Source organism: Mirounga angustirostris, unplaced genomic scaffold (genome assembly GCF_029215605.1).
Source record: "Mirounga angustirostris isolate CCGP_5_RB_7025 unplaced genomic scaffold, mMirAng1.0.hap1 SCAF_14, whole genome shotgun sequence".
NCBI lineage: Eukaryota > Metazoa > Chordata > Mammalia > Carnivora > Phocidae > Mirounga > Mirounga angustirostris.
Window position 1 is genome coordinate 14,017,539 of NW_026991722.1, and position 20,175 is coordinate 14,037,713.

Sequence of the window (20,175 nt, forward strand, 5' to 3'; positions counted from 1 at the left end):
AAAATATATATATACCCATATAGATAAGGAAAATAGCAGTAGAGCAATGACGCTAAAGTTGATGCTTTGGTATAAAACAAAGTTTGGGACTTGATTTACATCTATTAGATTAGATTTTAAAGTCAGCAAGGGTGGCAAACAAGTTTTTCTCACATGCTCAATCCAACTTCATGAACATCAGGAACAATAATATTAGCTAATACTTAATGAGTACTGACTATGGTAGGCACTCTTTTGCATATTTTACACATATTAACTCAATTTTTTTTTTTTTAAGATTTTATTTGGGAGAGAGAGAGAGAGTGAGCACAGTATGGGGCAGAGGGAGAGGGAGAAGCAGACCTTTCACTGAGCAGGGAGCCTGATGCAGGGCTCGATCCCAGGACCCTGAGATCATGACCTAAGCCAAAGGCAGATGCTTAACCAACTGAGCCACCCAGGCGCCCCCATATTAACTCAATTCTAATAATACCCCAGCAAGTAGGTACTATTGTGTTATCCCCATTTAACTGATGAAACTGAGGCACAAAGAAATTAAATAACTTGCCTTAAGTCACATGGCTAGTAAGTAGAGAAGGCAGGTTTTGAATCCCTGCAGTGGAATGCTTTGGTATGTCCTCTTTACCATTATGCCATCCTGCCCCTCAAAGAAAGATACTGAGATAAGGTCTGGACACACTGGTCATCTGAATAAGTGTTAGAAAAAGCTTATGGTCTCCAGTTCAAATCTCAGCTCTTCCCCTTACTAGCTGTGTGATCTTTGCAGCATCACTTAGGCCCCGTGAGACTCAATTCCCTGCTATGAAAATTGGGGTTCTAATGCTTCATTGACAAAGCAGATTCTGAGGATTTGAGGAAATAATGTAAGTAAAGTACCCCAGCCCTGATGCAGGATCTGATGCAGAGTAGGCACTCAGTCAATAGTAGCTAGTGCTATCATTGACTACTCTCACTGTGGAGAAACATTATACACAATATATGAAAGAATATAAAGCACATTACACTTACTCTAAAAGTTAGGGTAAATTCTTAAATGGCATTTATAGCAAAATTATAGATTGTCAATAAAGTAAAGTTTTAAAACACTTTCTGAAACAACATTGTGTAAAACAGTGTGTATAACAGGTAGGTAAAAGAGCTTGGAAAAAGTTTGACAATTCCTTTTATAAATTTAAACATCTGCTTGCCATTTAACCCAGCAGTTCTAATTCTGCATGTTTATTCAAGAGAAATGAAAGCACAAATACATAAAGTCTTGTGCATTTACTACTCTAAGAAGCTTTATTTATAATAGCCAAAAACTGGAAATAATTCACATATCCTTTAAGAGTTTAAGAGAGAAACAATTTGTAGTATATCCATATAATGGAATACTTCTTAATATTAAAAAGGAACAAACAACTAAATCACATGCATGAATCTAAAAAACATTATGTTGAATGAAAATAGATACAACAAACTGCGTACTGCATGATTCCATCTCAGTGATGTTCTAGAACAGTCAGCATTAATCTAGAATCACAGAAGACAGATCAGCAATGGCTTATGGTCAGGACTGTGGAGCAGGGATTATCTTCAGAGGGACATGGGGGAACTTCTTCGAGAGAAAATATTCTAGGGTAGTTATGTGAGTATATATTTGCCAAAACTTGTAAAACTTAAAATGGGTCCATTCTGCCTGAAAAATTTAAAAATAGGTGCCAATCTTTAGAATGCTTCACGAAAAATTTAGTTAAGACTTGACCTTAAAATAATTAACATTTGTTTAAATAAGTGGGATTTATCATGACAGAGAGCCCTTATATCCAAAAAGAAAAGCAGCTAGAGGTAATTTTAATTTAATATGCATATGTTTAAAAAAATTAAAAACACAGTAGTTTTTTGGATCTGAAAGAATTATCACAGGGCTCCTTGTTAGCATTGAAAAATGGGCTGCTAGATACGTATTTTTAAAAATACAGAATGTAAGAGTATTTAAATCAAGGAAAATGAGGGAGGGGTCTACTTCTGGGTGGTCAGAGAAATCCTGAGGAGGCGACTTTTGAGAGGATGCAAGAAAGTTGAAAAGCAGGCTGCCATAGGACTAGCAAACTAAAGACACCAGAGACAGTTTGAACATTCCTGGGAAGCAAGACCTTCAGCCCAAAGCAGGAAGATCCCAGGGAAACCAGGAGTAGGCCAACTCCTCCACTTGTGTCCTAGGTGTCATCTTTTCTGGCTATCAGAAGGACTTTTTTTTTTTTTTTTAAAGAAGCATCCTTCTTCAAACTTCTTTTTTTTTTTTTTTTAAAGATTTTATTTATTCGTGATTTATTTGACACAAGCAGGGGGAGGGGCAGAGGGAGAAGCAGGCTCCCCGCTGAGCAAAGAGCCTGATGCAGGACCCTGGGATCATGACCTGAGCTGGAGGCAGACGCTTAACTGACTGAGTCACCCAGGGCGTCCCTATCAGAAGGATTTTTAACTCCTACCGTTATTCCAGCTTGCTGCTGCAGCATTGATCTCTTTCTACATTCAGAGTCATTCCTTGACATCTAAATCTATTTCCTAGCTAAAGAAAACCCTCTATTGGCCCTACGTCAATTTGCGTTTTCCTTCTTTTTTTCAGAGTTAACACTCTCCCAAAGAGCTGTGCGCTTTCCACTGTCTTTCCCTTCCTCGCCTCCTCTTGGCTTTTCAAACAAGCGCTTTAGATAGGACTCAGCCTTCACTACTCTGTTGAAATTTCTCAGTAAGGTTAACAAGAACTTCCAGCAACCAAGTCACCTGTGGCCCTGCTCTTACTCCAATCTTAACTGTATCTGACAAAGTTGACCACAGCTTCCTTTCTTGAAACACTGATGTTAATAATAATTTCTCTATTTGAAATATTGTCATTTAGAGTATTCTTCTCAATGTCTTGTTAATTCATCAAATTTAGTTATACTGCGTTTATTTGAAGTGCTAGCTTTTTCTTTAGGAGGGCTTGTGAAATAAGAGAAATCTACATTGCAAGTGCTAAATGAATTTATCATTAGGATAATCAGTATTCAGCTAAAAAATTATTTCCGGGAACGCCTGGGTTGCTCAGTCAGTTAAGCGTCTGCCTTCGGCTCAGGTTATGATCCCAGGGTCCTGGGATCGAGTCCTGTATCGGGCTCCTTACTCCGCAGGGAGTCTGCTTCTCCCTCTGCCTGCCACTCCCCCTGCTTGTGCGCTCACTTTCTCTTTCTCTGGCAAATAAATAAAATCTTTAAAATAAATAATTATTTCCATATACAGTGTATCAAAAGCCTTAAAGGTGCTTATACCTTTGACTCAGTATCGCATTTATAGGCAGTATTTTAAAACACATAATGTGAAATGTCTAAAAGCATAAAAATTACATTAAAATTTAAATTAATCATGTTAACATTTTTAATAATGAAAAAATGGAAAACAACTCAATGTTTAGTAGTATGGAGGTGATCAGGAAAATTAAGATGTGCCCATTGAATAGAGTGTGGTGATGGTAAATGATGTAAGAAGAGTTTTTTTCAAATAACAAAGAAGTGTTAATGTATAATAAAGAAATCAATACATGAAATTGTGAGCCTTTATAAAAATGTAGATTGGATAAAAACTAAGAAATGTAACAGATTTTTCTTTAGATGGTAAAATCATAAGTAATTTTTCTATATTTTCCAAACTTACCACAGTGATTGTTTAATTTTTAAAATTTTTAAAAGATTTATTCATTTATTTTAGAGAGAGAGTGCAGGGGTAGGGGCAGAGGGAGAGGGAGAGAGCATCTCAAGCAGACTCTGTGCTGAGCATGGAGCCCAGTGTGGGGCTCAATTCTAGATCACAACCTGAGCTGAAACCAAGAGTCAGACAGTCAGCTGACTTTGCCACCCTGGCACCCTGTGATTGTTTTATTTTTATATTCAGAATACCATTATTAAGATGGTGCTTGCTGTGTAGTTGAAGCTCATATGTAGTAGAAAAAGCAGAATATTTATTCTGAGAGTTTTGCCTTAGGTTGCAAAATAGTATCTACTCACTAAGGGACTTTTATACTTTGTGGAATATCTTTGATACTTATTTGACTCTTAAATCTCAGGAAAAAAAGTGGCCCATAATTTGGCCATTTACTTTATTTTATATTCTTTTTATGATGTGCTTGACTTTGATAAGGGTTTTTTTTTTTTTTTTTTTGCCACCCTTTTCTTCCATGACATAATTCTTCAGGCCAGGAAGAATAAGATGTGTCTGTAATTAAAATTACTTCATCTTTGGTGTTTTTCAGCCAAGGGTCACTGTATGTAACCAATGTTAGTTATATTACAAAAAGACAAGTTAAGAGTACTTTGTTGTTTTTAATCTGCAGGGAGATTCACCAACAAAAGTATAGACTGGCTTGAAAAGCATTCCCATGGACTTGATCTTGGCAGTTAATGGCATACTGTCTTACAGTATTATTTAAATGTTTCATGTTGCTTAGTTTTCCTTCTGTAAGTATGTGTAAGCTTATCAGATCTGTGACTATGTCTTCTTGGTGTTCTCTATTGTACCCCACACACAATTATGTATAAAATATGTGCAAGAACATTTTAATTGAATGAATGAATATAACCTCCACTTTTTTTTTGGTTCAGGGAACTAAAAATGTTCCTTTAATGAGTGTACATTTTCTTTCTTTTTTTTTTTTTTTTTTTAAAGATTTTATTATTTTGACAGAGAGTGACACAGCGAGAGAGGGAACACAAGCAGGGGGAGTGGGAGGGGGAGAAGCAGGCCTCCCGCCGAGCAGGGAGCCCGATGTGGGACTCGATCCCAGGACCCTGGGATCATGACCTGAGCCGAAGGCAGACGCTTAACGACTGAGCCACCCAGGCGCCCCGAGTGTACATTTTCTGAAACACATGGAATTTAACTACTTTTCCTTCCTATAATTTATTTAAATGGACAAAAATGCATATAATCTCTCAGGAGAATCTACAAGTCTCCTGGGCTGATAACCAAAAGTCAAAAAAAAAAAAAATCCTCAAACTTTAAGTAATATTAAATTCCAAGAATATCAATGGTGGTCATATGGGCAACCACGACAACCATGAATTTTATTTTCTATTTTATAAAGGATTTGATTTGACTGAACCCTGATTCATTTTAGGACTCATTTATATACTTGTTTTTTGATCCTATATTAGTTTTTATGAGCTTAGTATACATTTAAATTTATTATAAATAGTTTAGTGGTGTTAATTGGGTATTATACTTGAACTTTCTATTTTTGTGTGAGTGTATTTTATCATGTATTTTATTTCAGTATTACCTCATTATTAAATAATGTTTATTGTTGCTACCATAAATGAAAGTGAAGTTGTACATTGGTAATATTTTAAAATATATGTTCAGTCTACATGCAGTCATGAAAATATGTGAAAATATGTATAATTGCATTAAGGTTTACCCAGATTTAATTTTGTCCTTCTTTCAGTTTTTCTTGAAGATTAGTTACACTGGATATGCTGCTCTTCTTTATTTTGGGATTGCTTGTACATTTTGTGTTCTTCGGCTCCATCTTTGATATTTATTTTACATCTCCTTTGGTTCATGGAATGACTCCTCAGTTTACACCATTGTCTCCTCCAGCAAAAAGATTAGTACTGTTTGTTGCTGATGGCCTGCGGGCAGATACACTTTATGAATTTGATGAAAATGGAAATACTAGAGCGCCATTTATTAGGTAAGCATGTCAACTGATACAAAGAACTCTCTGGAAAGTGTTATCTTGACACTGTTTTATCTCGTGTTGGACATAGAAGTGATGATGAGAAAGAGAATAGGACACATATACATCTACCTTTGTCTTATGGATTAACAAATTTATTTCCTTCTAGGAGTTATGACCTTAGCTGCTTGGCCTAACTTGTCCTAATTTCCCAAACCTGGCTTATAACTCACTATATTATCTTTTTCTTATACAATAAACTTGTTACATTTTTAAAATAATGACAAGCTTAAATATTAATGAATTGCTAATTATAGTGCTGTTTGACTAGAACATACAGAGTTCAACTGAAAATACGCCTATAAAATATATAAAGCCCTTCCAAGTTTATGTCACTGTTAATTGTGATTTTAGTTTTTATGAAGTGGCTTTGAAAAGAAATGTTTAATTTTTTAAACTTATGGGGCTCCTACAAATAATTGTTATTTTTCTGATTAGTGACAAGTCCCTCAAAAGCCCTTCCTAATGCTGGTATAGAGAGATTAAAACTCAAATTCAAATGGAAATTTATCTAAAATATTCCATCTTCTCCTGTTCTTACCTGCCATCATTACTTTTATCTCTTTACTGTGTTTTAGTTTTCCTGGTAGTACTTAGCATGTGCAGGTTTTATGTAGGTTGGGCCTTTGTTTTGTATACTACTTTATTTCCAGTTCTTAGAACATAGTAGGCAATTTAAATCTTTGTTGACTGCTAGAAGAATGAATGAACTTGGATTTCTGTTGAATTTCCAGAAATTTATGGTGGCTTAAATAAATGCATACCATATTAAAAAAATAAAAGTAATTTAAAAAAAAAAGATTTTATTTATTTGACAGAGAGAGACACAGCGAGAGAGGGAACACAAGCAGGGGGAGTGGGAGAGGGAGAAGCAGGCCTCCTGCGGAGCGGGGAGCCTGATATGGAGCTCGATCCCAGGACCCTGAGATCATGACCTGAGCTGAAGGCAGACGCTTAACGGCTGAGCCACCCAGGCACCCCAAAAAATAAAAGTAATTTAAGTGAGCAATTCAGGGTAGTGGGAAAATATGGGTAGGAAAATAAGATCAAACCAGAGTTAAGTTCAGTTCACAAAAATGTGTCACATAAATTTCTACAAATAATTTAAAATTGGGGTGATATATTTGGATGAATTTCTTAGTTGTCAAAGAAAGGAGAGAAATACAGTTCATTGCAAATTAATAAGGTAAAAGTATACCAGTTGTTAGAGAAAAGGTGAGCTTTCCCGGTAGCACTTATTTCTCCTTTGGGTGGTGGGTAGCAGGCCAAGAGCTCCCATAGTTGATGTGCCTTATGCTGTATGCCATCAGGTGTTTATGATTCCAGGAATCTTCTGGTTTCTTTTAAACCTGTTTGTGAGAGGTTTTATTTGTTCTTCACTTTGGATTTTAAAAAGATACGGTCTGAACGGGGCACCTGGGTGGCTCAGTTGGTTAAGTAAGCATCTGCCTTCAGCTCAGGTCATGATCCTGGGGTCCTGGGATCGAGCCCTGCATCGGGCTCCCTGCTAGCAGGGAGTCTGCTTCTCCCTCTTCCTCTGCTGTTCCCCCTTGCTTCTGCTCTCTCTCGCTCTCTTTCTGTCAAATAAATAAATAAAATAATTTAAAAAATATATATGGTCTGAACTGATCAAAATGTTTTTAAACAGATATCCAAATTTCTTTATGCCTCCTTTGTGTTAAAGTTTGGTTTTCATTAAATAACTGAAGAAGTTAAAAAGTATTTCTCCCATAACAAATGGTTCAATGGTTTTCAAACTTTTACTTATTATGCATGCATTTTACCAAAATTGGTTTTAGGATGAGGTAAGTCAGTAATAAAGAGTATCTAAACCAGTACTTCTTGTTTTGGGCGGCAAGCATTCATCTTGGAAACTGTTACCAATGCAGTCAGGGTTTTATAACTTGTTGCTCTGCTGCTCTTTCACTTGCCATGGCATTGCTAGTCCTTTGCTTTCATTGTGATACAACTTAAAGACTGTTGATACATTTTAGCAGTCTTAGAAACCTTTTGCCTGTTGTAATCTCAAATTTAGGAATATAATTTAACTCCTAATTAGGAGTCTAGCCATTTCCACTACCTTTAATTTTTTATTTTGAGAATTTTTCAACACAGAGAAATTGAAAGGAGTATATGATGAAATCTGTAGTTTATCCTCGTTTTAACAATTTTTAATTGTTTTCGTATTTGCATTCTCTCTCTCACTACACACACACACTCACACACACATATGCTTAAATTTTTATTTTTTCCTGAATAATTTGAAGGAAAGATCTCATGACACTTCACTGCTAAACACTTCAGCGTGTATCAGCTAAAAACGAGGACTTTCTCCTACATGACCGCAATACCACATCACACCTAGTGAAATTTGACATTTATAGAACAATATTGTGTGTGTCAGTTATTTCTCAGGTAACAAACCATCTGAATACTTTGTGGCTTCATACAGCAATCGTGTATTTTGTTCTGTGTAGTAGCCAGATGGTTCTTTGTCTCGCCTAAGCTCATTATGCTGCTGAATCCAGCTAGTCAGAGGGCTAGGACTGTGTTCAGCTGGGATCAGAAAGATTCCTCTCCTTGTTAAATTTTGACTCATTTTCTGGTTTTGATTCCTTCTGTAATAATCTTATTTTTCTAAAGCTCTAACAGGATTTAATCAAAGTCTATGTTAACTATTGATCTATAATATCTTTTAGGAATATCATAATGCATGAGGGCAGCTGGGGGATATCTCATACACGTGTGCCAACTGAATCTCGGCCTGGTCACGTAGCCCTGATAGCTGGGTTTTATGAAGATGTCAGTGCAGTTGCCAAAGGTATTATCTATATTCTGGTTTCTTTTAAACCTGTTTGTGAGAGGTTTTATTTGTTCTTCACTTTGGATTTTAAAAAGATACGGTCTGAACGGGGCACCTGGGTGGCTCAGTTGGTTAAGTAAGCATCTGCCTTCAGCTCAGGTCATGATCCTGGGGTCCTGGGATCGAGCCCTCCTGATATGACTATATATCCTCCTATATGACTTTATTATATGAAAAATTTATTGCATATATATTGCTTCTTTAACACTGAATCATGACATAAAGTGAAGTGTGTTTTGACATACTTTTGGCAAGTATTTTAGCATGCCTTACTCATAAACACACACTGGTGTTGATTCAAGAATTAAGCTTTGGTCTTTTATCATTCTGTGGTACTGAAACAATCTGGATGTATCCATGGTTTTCCTAAATGTTAACTCTCAAAAGTTCAAAAGTGATTCTGTTTTAGTAAGAAGTAAATTATCTATTGTAAGCTTCTTTTTTAAAATATAGTATAATGCATGTAACATAAAATCTATTATTAGTTTTGCATTTGTTCTGTAATTAATTGTCATTGTTACTATTTGAGGAATACTTCTTTAGCAGCTATACTAATACTTCACCATGTATATATTACTGTTGTTACTGTTTGCTTCTTTTTCCAATGACCTGAAGGATGGAAGGAAAATCCTGTGGGATTTGATTCTCTTGTTAATGAGAGCAAGTACACATGGAGCTGGGGAAGCCCAGATATCTTGACTATGTTTGCCAAAGGTAAGAGTCATTGATTATATTTTCCTCAGGTGATATATGTAATAAGTCAATGTGGTAATTTTTTTATATTACTTACTATATTTTATTGATTTTTGAGATACTTGTTTTTACATATTTAACATCTCTGACATAGGAATGTATATTACAATGGATAGACATGTCCATTTGATTTTTTCTTTTAGTTGTACTTGAAATATTGGCACATCATATAGTTGTTAGTATCTTGAATTCAATGAAGTGGTATATGGCTCTAACATTTAACCTCTTTATAATCTTGGGCAAGTTATATAACTTCTCTGAACTTCAGTTTGCCTTTTGTAAAATGTGATGATAATAATAATTTCTATCTCATAGGTTTGTTTTTAGGTAAATTAGGTAATTCTTATGAAATATTTAGCAGTATGCTTACCATGTAACTTTTCATTATGATGATGATGTTGATGTCTGGTTCATTTTACTTTGATAATGTATTAAGTTTGTAGATATTCACATAAAGATTTAAATGCTATAACTTATAATTTCTATTTTCATATATTCAAGATCATGCCATTTGGATTTGTTCTGTTTGTTTCTGTGCATTGATTAGAAAATTCATTAGTATTATTTTTCTGAAATTATTGGATCTTGAATTTTGTGTCATTAAATGCTTTTTAGTGAGAGCAGAATGACTGGTCATTTCACTTAATGAAAAGGTTTTGTAACATTATACTTAGCCATAGGTGTAATCTTAATAATTGGCATTATTGAATATTATTGTATGTCCTGAAAGCAAAATATACATTCAGAATTTTACATATGATATTCATAGAACATAATTATGTAGGTCAAGGTAAAAAAACCTCAAACTATTTGCCATTTATATATATACTCCTTTCTTTGGAAAGCAGTTTAGGGGTGCCTGGGTGGCTCAGTCATTGGGCGTCTGCCTTCAGCTCAGGTCATGATCCCAGCATCCTGGGATCGAGCCCCGCATTGGGTTCCCTGCCCGGCTGGAAGCCTGCTTCTCCCTCTCTCACTCCCCTTGCTGTGTTCCTTCTCTCGCTGTGTCACTCTCTGTCAAATAAATCTGAAAAAAAAAAAAATTTTTTTTTTTAAAGGAAAGCAGTTTAGCTTTTGTGGGGACTGGTGGTGGTGAGGGTGGATTAAGTTGCTGTGACTCACCAAGCTTACCTTCCTACTTCTGGCTATAGCTGACAGGACAGGACCAACACCTGAATCAGAAACAATCCAACAGGAATGTTCCATTTATTGTAACCAACAAACTCACTCAGATCTGTACTTAGGATGTAGGGAGTAGAATGGCTGAGCAATGGTAGTGTCATTGGAACTGTATTGCTATTATAAGAGATTGCTATTTTTTTTAAAAGATTTTATTTATTTATTTGAGAGAGAGGATGAGGGGAGAGAGAGAGCACATGAGAGGGGGGAGGGTCAGAGGGAGAAGCAGGCTCCCTGCCGAGCAGGGAGCCTGATGCGGGACTCGATCCCGGGACCCTGGGATCATGACCTGAGCCGAAGGCAGTCGCTTAACCAACTGAGCCACCCAGGCGCCCAAGAGATTGCTATTTGTTATATCTCTTCCTCATGACCTGTAAGAGCCTATCTCAGCCTATCTCAGCAATTCACTCAATTGAATAGATTCTTAATAAAATCTTGTAAATGTGTAAGATTAATATATTTGTTGACCCCTTCAAATAATTTAACAATATTTATTCCCTTATATTGAGAAAAATACACATTTTATGAATAAGATAAGTGAAGTTTTTAAATTTTCTTCTTGCTTTAGGAAGTACCAAATGACTTCATCTATTTTAGGTTGTAGCATCCTAAGACAAATTTTTTGAATAGTTTAATCTGTACAGGGAGACACACTTTGGTGTTTATTTTTGTGCTATTGTGTATTAGCCTTGTGACTTTGGCTAAATGAATTAACTTACATGTAGTGTATCTTTAAAATTAAAAATGTTACTGTGAGAACAAAAAGCAACAGCATGTTAAAGTAGAAGTCATGGTCCATGGCACATGAAATGAATGTTCATTATTCCTCCTGTCTTTCTCTTCCCCATTATAATACAAAATGCTTTGTGAAAAATTCTGGTTGCTCGCAAAAATTTTTAAATGGCTATTTCATATTTTATGACAGTTAAAAAAAATTTTTTTTAAGTTTTTTCCCCAAATTTCCTATTCAGGTGTTGGTGGAGACCATATTTATACATATAGCTATGATGCTGAGAGTGAGGATTTTGGTGCCCATGATGTAACAAAACTGGATACTTGGGTTTTTGATAATGTGAAGGTGAGTGCTATTGAGTTGATCATCTGCAGCACATGTATTTATACCTAAAGTACTAGAAACTGATTTGTTAGTAAATACATTTTAATTTTTTCCTACTTGCATAAACTTGAAAGTTCTGTATTGTAACATACTATTTTAAAAAGGCTAGATTCTAAGAAACTACACATTCTACAATAAACAATTAATGGAAGTTTTAAAAAAATTATTTGAAAAAGATAACTTTTTTAAATTCCATGTTTCTGACAGTTAAATGGGCTCCATAGATTGGAATTCAGGGAGCTTATACTTCATTCCTATTTGCTGAATAATCCTAGGTAAACCTTGATCATTCTTTTACCATACAATAGTCTCTTATAGTGGTGAGATCATGTAAGATATATGAAAAATGCTTTTGAAAATTCTATTCAAATGTAATGCATTTATAATAACAGGATTTTTTAAAAATTGCACTTTAGAGAAAGATAAAAACTAATCAGCAAATTAGTCATAACAAAATATCCATGAGTTTCTCTAAGAAGTAAAGTAGTTTGGACTGTCTGATAGTGATAATTATCACAGTTTTCACCAGGAATCCAATAGAATTTACATTTTGAAAAATTGTGTGAAAAATCTCACTTGTGGATAATGGCTTCCTTTCTTCCTGTCCATTGTTTCTCATTTACATATTACAACTTATAATTTGTCTGTTGCAAGAAACATTCATTGATTGACCTTTAATGATTCTTCTTTTTACCAGTAGTGTCTTCTGAACTGGCGTTGTGGACTTTTCCATGATATAGTCATTTTTGTTAGTTTGTAAATGTATTCCTCAGTATGTGTCTGCATTTTTCTCTGTATTTACTTAGCAGGAATTAAGTGTTCAATACATTCTTTGATAAACCCTATTTCTTTTATCAGGACCTTCTTGAAATTTTCTTTTTTCATTTAACGTATACTTTTGTCAACAGGGAGAACTTGAAGTTAAATAAAATCTCTTTAAGGAAATAATTGGCAAATTTTACTTTCTTATTGTCACTTCTTAATATAATCTACTTATGTTAGCATCTGCTGAAAGGCACTTGGTTTCTAATTTCATAGACATAGCTAAAAATGCTCCAGAATCGTGGATTAGATTCCTTGTGTATGGGCAGATACAGCTTGTGGCTGGCCTGATTTTATGTCTTTTTTTCCTTTCTTTATTTCAACACTGCTAGTGATCAGAAAAAATGATTTGCCCATGACTTCATAAAATATGGTATATATGTATAGTAATAACAGTAATATGAAATCATCAGCAGTGAAATGGTGTGAAGGAAAAATACAGGGACTAAAAATATACTTTTAGAAAATTGTGATCTAGACAGGGAAAGGCTTTTCTGAGAGTTTTGAGATGATATTAGAAGTATAGGAGACAAAGTTGGATGGATCTGGATTGCACATGAAAAAGTATTTCAGGTCAACAGTAATATGTAAATCTTGGGCACTGAAGGAAGAGGCAGCATAATAGATTTGAGGAACTGAAAGAAGGGGAAGTTAAGGTGGCAGGAATACTCACTGGGAGCAAGATCTGAGGTAAGGCTAGAGAAGGAGTCAGGGGTCTTTACCTGGACTTGTGCCTGGGCCAGAGACTCATGCTTAATCCAAGCAAAACAAATCCATGTAAATGTCTACTCACTTTTTTTTTTTAATGTGGTGAAATACCTGTAACATAAAATTTGCCATTTTAGCCATTTTTAAATGTACAGGTTCAGTAGTGTTAAGTATATTCACATCGTTGTACCTCCAATCTCCAGAACTTTTTTATCTTGCAAAACTGAAACTCTGTGCTCATTAAACAACTCCCCATTTCCCCTCCTCTCCCAGCCTCTGGCAACTACTATTCTCCTTTCTCTTTCTTTGTATTTGTACCTATGTATCTATGTTTTGTACCTACACAGCTCATATAAATGGAACCATACTATATTTGTCCTTTGTGAGTGGCTTATTTCACTTAGCATAATGTCCTTAAGCTTCATTCGTGTCGAATCTATTTGCTTTTTATAACTCTGTTTGTGCAGGGGCGCCTGCATGACTCAGTTAAGTGACTGCCTTTGGTTTGGGACATGATCCCTGGGTCTTGGGATCGAGCCCCTCTGCGGGGAGTCTGCTTCTCCCTCTGCCTCTCCCCCGGCTTGTGCTCTCTCTCGCTCACACACTCTCAAATAAATAAAATCTTTATAAATAAATAAATAAAAAACTGTTTGTGCACCATCTCCTTTATTAAGCCTTCCATGACTTCCCTTTGCTTCACTTTGTTTCCCGTTCAACTTAGATAACCCTCTTCTATATTCCCTTGATACCTCTATCTTAACTATTTTATTATGCTGTACCATAATTGTTGATACATTGGCATATCCCCCATACATCTTGTTGGTAGAGATAATGACTTTTTCTCATTGTTAACTTAATTCCTGTCAAGGAATTGTCTGGTACATAGATACAAGTATTAGCTTAGATTAGGTTTAGTTCTGTGTAATAGGGGAAAAAACATGGCTTAAAAGTGTACTTTTATCTCAGTAAAGATAATGCCAGAAGTAGGCAGCCCAGGGTTGATGCAGTACATGACTGCCATACTGGTTCCATGGTGTCATTAAGACCCAGTCTCTTTGAATTTCTCCTCTGTCCTCAGAGCATGAGTTTTATCTTCCAAAGTGTTTTTCATGATCCAAGAGGTGCCATTATTTCAGTGTTTTAGGACCGACAGTGCAAGGAATCAAAAAGGAACTTCTTTCCTACTAAGTTATACTTATTTCAAAGAGCCTTAGTTCTGCATAGTCTTTTGGCTGAAATATTTGGTTTATATCTCGTTGGCCACAACCTCTAAGGTACATCTAGCTGTATGAGAGGATGGGAAATACGTAGGTTTTAGGGTTGAGCTTTGCCGTGTTTCTTGAAAGCACAAGTTTTACTCAGAGAGAGAAGGAGAGTGCCTGTTGGGGGGTCACTGAGCAGTCTCCCCTGATGCATACCACACATTTGTTGAGCGTAAAAATGAATGAGTGCCTTTGCAAGGAGGTGAGAAAAAGTGGGGGCTGGGGCGCCTGGGTGGCTCAGTTGGTTAAGCGACTGCCTTCGGCTCAGGTCATGATCCTGGTGTCCCGGGATGGAGTCCCGCATCGGGCTCCCTGCTCAGCAGGGAGTCTGCTTCCCCCTCTGCCCCTCCTCCCATTTGTTCTCTCAATCTCTCTCTCTCAAATAAATAAATAAAATCTTTATTAAAAAATAACCATTATCGGGCGCCTGGGTGGCTCAGTTGGTTAAGCGACTGCCTTGGGCTCAGGTCATGATCCTGGAGTCCTGGGATCGAGTCCCGCATCGGGCTCCCTGCTCAGCAGGGAGTCTGCTTCTCCCTCTGACCCTCCTCCCTCTCATGTTCTCTGTCCTCTGTCTCAAATAAATAAATAAAATCTTTAAAAAAAAAAAAAAAAGAAAAGAAAAAGTGGGGGCTGATGGTCACTAGTGCACTAAATATGGAAGGCAAAGTAGCTAGGGGTATATTCCACCTCTTGTGTCCAAAAGACTAGCTTTTAAAAAGCCAACAGGAATCTAATGGGTTGAGCTCTACAAGATTATTTCATGGCTTCCCAGATCTTATGTCCATATGTGAATGAATAGCCCTTTTTACACAGTGGAATTTTTTTTTTTTTTTACCAGTCATGGAACAAATTCTAACTTAATTTGCTAGGTTTTTTTTGTTTTTGTCAGCTTTCAGTTATATCATTAGAATTTAACTCCTTTCTTTTGAAGAACTTGCCACTTCTATCTAGATTTAAAACTTCTTAGGGGCTAAGTAGAATGTATATGAAAGTTAGGGGATGGTTTTATGCTTTTAAGGAGGATGGTAGCAGGTTACATATTATGTTTTTTATTTACTTCTATTCTTGAATAGCAGGCTTCTGTAATGGCACCATTTGTATTTTTTAGTATTTATAATAATGAAGAATTATTTCAAAAAGTATTTCAGACTTTTATTGGACAGTTAAATAGCTCTTGTTAAAGTTACCATGTACTGTATAGTTAGAGACATTTATGTGAACAATAATTATGTATCTTGGCCTAGCCTGTTGATTTATCTAAAATAGTTTACATGTTCATGTGTATGTAAGTAGAAGTTTAATCCTTTGTCTTAGGGCATTATAAATCCAGCTTATCATTATGAAATTAATATAATAATTTTTGACCCATATTTTATTAAGTTAGGGCACTTTTCTATCATACAATGTGAAGAACAGATTCTAGCGTTGGGCAAAGGAGATTGTTTGGAAGCTATTCACAATGTTCCGAGTGAGCAGTTGTGGTTGAACTTGTTGGGACTAGGGTGGTAACCTAGACAGGACAGCGAGAAGTAGTCCAGCTCCAAAAACATTTAAAAATGATAAAATGTTCCTAAAATGTTGCCTCTAGTACTGTTTTACTTGATTCTTGTCAAAATATTTCTTCAACCTGCTGTATTTTATTCAGTGATTATGAAATCTTCATGAAATCAAGATCCCCTTTCTATAACCTTTTCTTGGCCTACTTTTCTAACCCAGAGAATAGCTCACTCATTATTTGAATGTTGATGTCTGAACCAACAATAAGGACTTTGTATTAGTAGGTCCTGAGGATAAATTTAAACAAAATAAGATAATTTTATATATAAATGTAATTAAATGTTTTCATCAGAATTATTTTTTAAATAAAACAAATGAACTAAATTTCTTTAACTGATTTGTTACATATAGGAATTCTTTCATGCTGCCAGAAACAACCAATCTTTGTTTTCTAAAGTAAATGAAGAAAAAATAGTTTTTTTCTTACATTTATTAGGAATAGATACAAATGGACATGCTCACCGACCAACATCGAGGTAATTTTAATGCTGTGTTTAATTTCGTGTTTTTGAGAGACTTAGCTATTCTGTTTGAACTTTTAAAGTATTATAATTTTTTTGTAATTATAACATTACTTATATTCCATATTCATTTATCAAGGCAGGGACAAATTACATATTTTAGAAATATTTAAGGAAATCTTAGGGGGGAAAGCATTTATATGGTGTTAATATTTATATCACAAAAAGATGTAATTAGCTATTCCTTGTGTGTTCCATTTAATCAGTATTGTATCTAGCAAATGTATAAAGTTTTGTATACTATATTTCAATAGCACTCCTTATATAGAACAGCAAATATTTTTCTCAGTTTTGTGAACCAAAAGAGGAAGAATCCATGTTATATTTCTTTATTTAGAATTTGGTTTAGATAAGTCTAACTGTAACTATAAAGCCTATTGATTAGCTGCCAGTAATGAATACCTCATGCTCCCTTTCTTAAACATGATGGACTGGTTCAAGTGAAAGAGTTCATACCAAACCAATCTGTTCAACTGAATGGAACGCTTAAATATAATTTGTTTAGAATGTTATATTATATTAATGTTTTATATCACAAACACTAAGGGATGGAAACATTTTATACCTGAAACAGTGATACCTATTAATATGACAAGAACAATATAGTTTGCACCGAGAGGCATGAACTTGGAAGTCATAATTAATGCATTTGAGATGTAAAAAGCATTCATTAAAATGTATTTGCTAGTATAGGAGAATATTCTTCTTTTAAACTATTCCTGAAAACTATTTCATATTCTTTTGCTTCTTTAAAAGGAAAGAATATTATTTTTAACAATCTAAAGAGCTCTGATTTTAAAATATTCATGATGAAATCTAAAAGTATTTTAGGAGGGATGATTGGGTGGCTCAGTTGGTTAAGCATCTGCCTTCCCAGGATCATGATCCCAGGATGCTGGGATTGAGTCCCATTTTGGGCTCCCTGCTCAGCAGGGAGTCTGCTTCTCCCTCTGCCTGCTGCTCCCCCTGCTTGTGCACTCTCTGTCTCTCTCTCCCTCTCTGACAAATAAATGAATAAAGTCTTAAAAAAAAAAAGGTATTTTAGGAGTGATGTACTCTATATGTTGGCTAATTGAATTTAAATAAAAAATTAAAAAAAATAAAAGTATTTTAGGAGTTACCAACTTTAGATGTAATTAGTTCATGTTGAAGAAATTTGAGTTTTCCAAATTATTGTAATTTAATTTGTTCTTCTGTTTCTTTTTAAACAGGGAATATAAGGACAACGTTAAAGTAGTTGATGATGGAATAAAAGAGATTGTGTCCATGCTTGAACATTTTTATGGAAATGATGGGAAAACAGCATTTATCTTTACCTCTGACCATGGGATGACAGACTGGGGTTAGTCTGTCTTTAAGTGACATGTACCTTATGATTAAAGTAGTGGTAAATGTAGCTTGCAGATAGATATCTTGTAATGTCGAAGAGGATTAGATGTCTTAGTATATGTAGTGTCTAGCACAAAATTGCTTAATGTGTTAATGTTAGAAAAAAACCTGATCTTATGCAGAGAATCTTCTAGCTATAAAAGGAATATATTCTCATTTAAAATGAGAAATTAGAGGGGCGCCTGGATGGCTCAGTCGTTAAGCGTCTGCTTTCGGCTCAGGTCATAATCTCAGGGTCCCCGGGATCGAGCACCGCATTGTGCTCCCTGCTCAGTGGGAAGCCTGCTTCTCCCTCTCCCACTCCCCCTGCTTGTGTTCCCTCTCTCGCTGTGTCTCTCTCTGTCAAATAAATAAATAAAATCTTTAAAAAAAATTAAGTATTTAAAAAAATATATGTTAGTTCTTATACACTTGTCTTATTACTCTTGGTGTCTTATTTGTAGGTTTCCATGGGGCTGGTCATCCTTCAGAGACTTTAACTCCTTTTGTCTCTTGGGGAGCTGGAATCAAGTATCCCCAAAAAGTGTCAGCTCAGAAATTTGATGATGCATTTTTGAAAGGTATAAACATTTATCTTTATTGTTTTTATAAATATAACATTTTAAAATAAAACCAAAGTTTAACTTTAAAAGATTACTTTTCAAGTTATAGTTTTCATTTTGATATTTGTATCATTATGATTTTTATGTATTACTTTTATATAGTTTGTATTATTTGGTTTATAATATTCAGATTGAAATATATAGTCTTAGGGGTGCCTAGATGGCTCTGTCGTTAAGCATCCAACTCTTATTTTGGCTCTGGTCATGATCTCAGGGTCATGAGATCAAGCCCCGCATCAGGCTTCTGCGCTGAGCCTGGAACCTGCTTAGAATTCTCTCTCTCCCTCCCACTCTCCCCTCCCTCCTCACACGTGCCTGCACACACATGGGCACGCGCTCTCTCTCTCTCTCTCTCTCAAAAAAAAGGAAAAAAGAAAGGAAATATATAGTCTTAGTTATCTGCCTTATGAAGATACAAGTATAAATTATCCTATTACTTTTTTTTTTCCACAAGCCTTTTTATTGCTGGGATTTACATTAAACTCTTGAGTCAAATCTTACCTGCAAAGACTATCATTCAGATAAATCACACATATGTCACAAATTGACATTTCACAACTGGACTGATTGTGCCCTGTCTCTAGTACTTTTGAAGGCTGTCTGTGTTACTCAAGCCTCCCTTCCTTCCTAATCCATAAGGAAAATGAATTCCTTTTTCCTGGAGCTCTGCTTATTGGGTAAGGTAAGGTTTTTTCTAGAGTTCCAAAATTTTTATTAATTGGCCAAAACAAATTCCTTTCAAATGCCTTACTCCAGATTAGTTGTATAAAACTCATCCAAGGGGCGCCTGGGTGGCTCAGTCGTTAAGCATCTGCCTTCGGCTCAGGTCATGATTCCAGGTCCTGGGATCGAGCCCCGCATTGGGCTCCCTGCTCGGCGGGAAGCCTGCTTCTCCCTCTCCCACTCCCCCTGCTTGTATTCCCTCTCTCGCCGTCTCTCTCTGTCAAATAAATAAATAAAATCTTTAAAAAAAAAAAAAACAAAACTCATCCAAAACCCTTGCTAAAAATACAGATTAAAAAAACAAACAGATTTCCAGACTTTGTCACTAGATATTTTAATTCCATGAGTCTGGGTGAGGCCTAGAAATTTTCTTTTTAAAACCTTCTCCAGGGACAGCCATGTTTAGGTATTTCTATCATGGAAGACTCTTTTTGGTTTGCATAATAAGATTTCCTTAGACTATTTCTTTGAATTTATTTTTTTATCGAAATATAATTCTCATACCATTTTAATTTTAATTCATGTTTTAAAAGTGTACAATTCAGGGTTTTTAGTATATTCACAAGACTGTACAATCACCTCTACTATCTAATTACTAACCTTTCATCAGCACCCCCAAAGAAACCCCCTACCCATTAGCAGTCACACCTTATTTCTCCCTCAACCATTACTCTACTTTCTCTCTCTGGATCTGCTTATTCTGGACATTTCAAAAAAGTGGAATTACTCACTGTCTGGTCTTTGTGTCTGACTTCGTCCACTTGGCATAATTTTTTCAAGGTTCATCTGTATTGTAGCATGTATAAGTAGTTTTTTTATAGCTGAATAATATTCTATTGTATGTATAGACCATATTTATTCAATCATCTTATGGACATTTGGGTTGTTTCCATATTTGGCTATTATGATAGTGCTGCTATGAAC

General features: G+C 35.5%; 1 protein-coding gene across 10 annotated transcripts in view; it reads left to right on the forward strand.

Moving 5' to 3' along the window:
- PIGN (phosphatidylinositol glycan anchor biosynthesis class N) overlaps nt 1-20,175 on the forward strand; it is a 110,075-nt gene that overhangs the window by 13,250 nt on the left and 76,650 nt on the right. For 6 of the 10 annotated variants that reach the window (XM_064578779.1, XM_045886608.3, XM_045886606.3 and 3 more), the window contains 7 exons: nt 5,459-5,707; nt 8,452-8,573; nt 9,231-9,329; nt 11,519-11,625; nt 16,368-16,492; nt 17,749-17,879; nt 18,370-18,486. In XM_064578779.1, coding sequence (XP_064434849.1) covers nt 5,487-5,707; nt 8,452-8,573; nt 9,231-9,329; nt 11,519-11,625; nt 16,368-16,492; nt 17,749-17,879; nt 18,370-18,486 — 922 coding nt within the window. In that variant the 5' untranslated portion in view covers nt 5,459-5,486. Of the gene's footprint in view, nt 1-4,348; nt 4,473-5,458; nt 5,708-8,451; nt 8,574-9,230; nt 9,330-11,518; nt 11,626-16,367; nt 16,493-17,748; nt 17,880-18,369; nt 18,487-20,175 lie in introns of all 10 variants that reach the window. The other 4 variants (XM_054510275.2, XM_045886607.3, XM_064578778.1 and 1 more) reach the window with 2 other exon arrangements.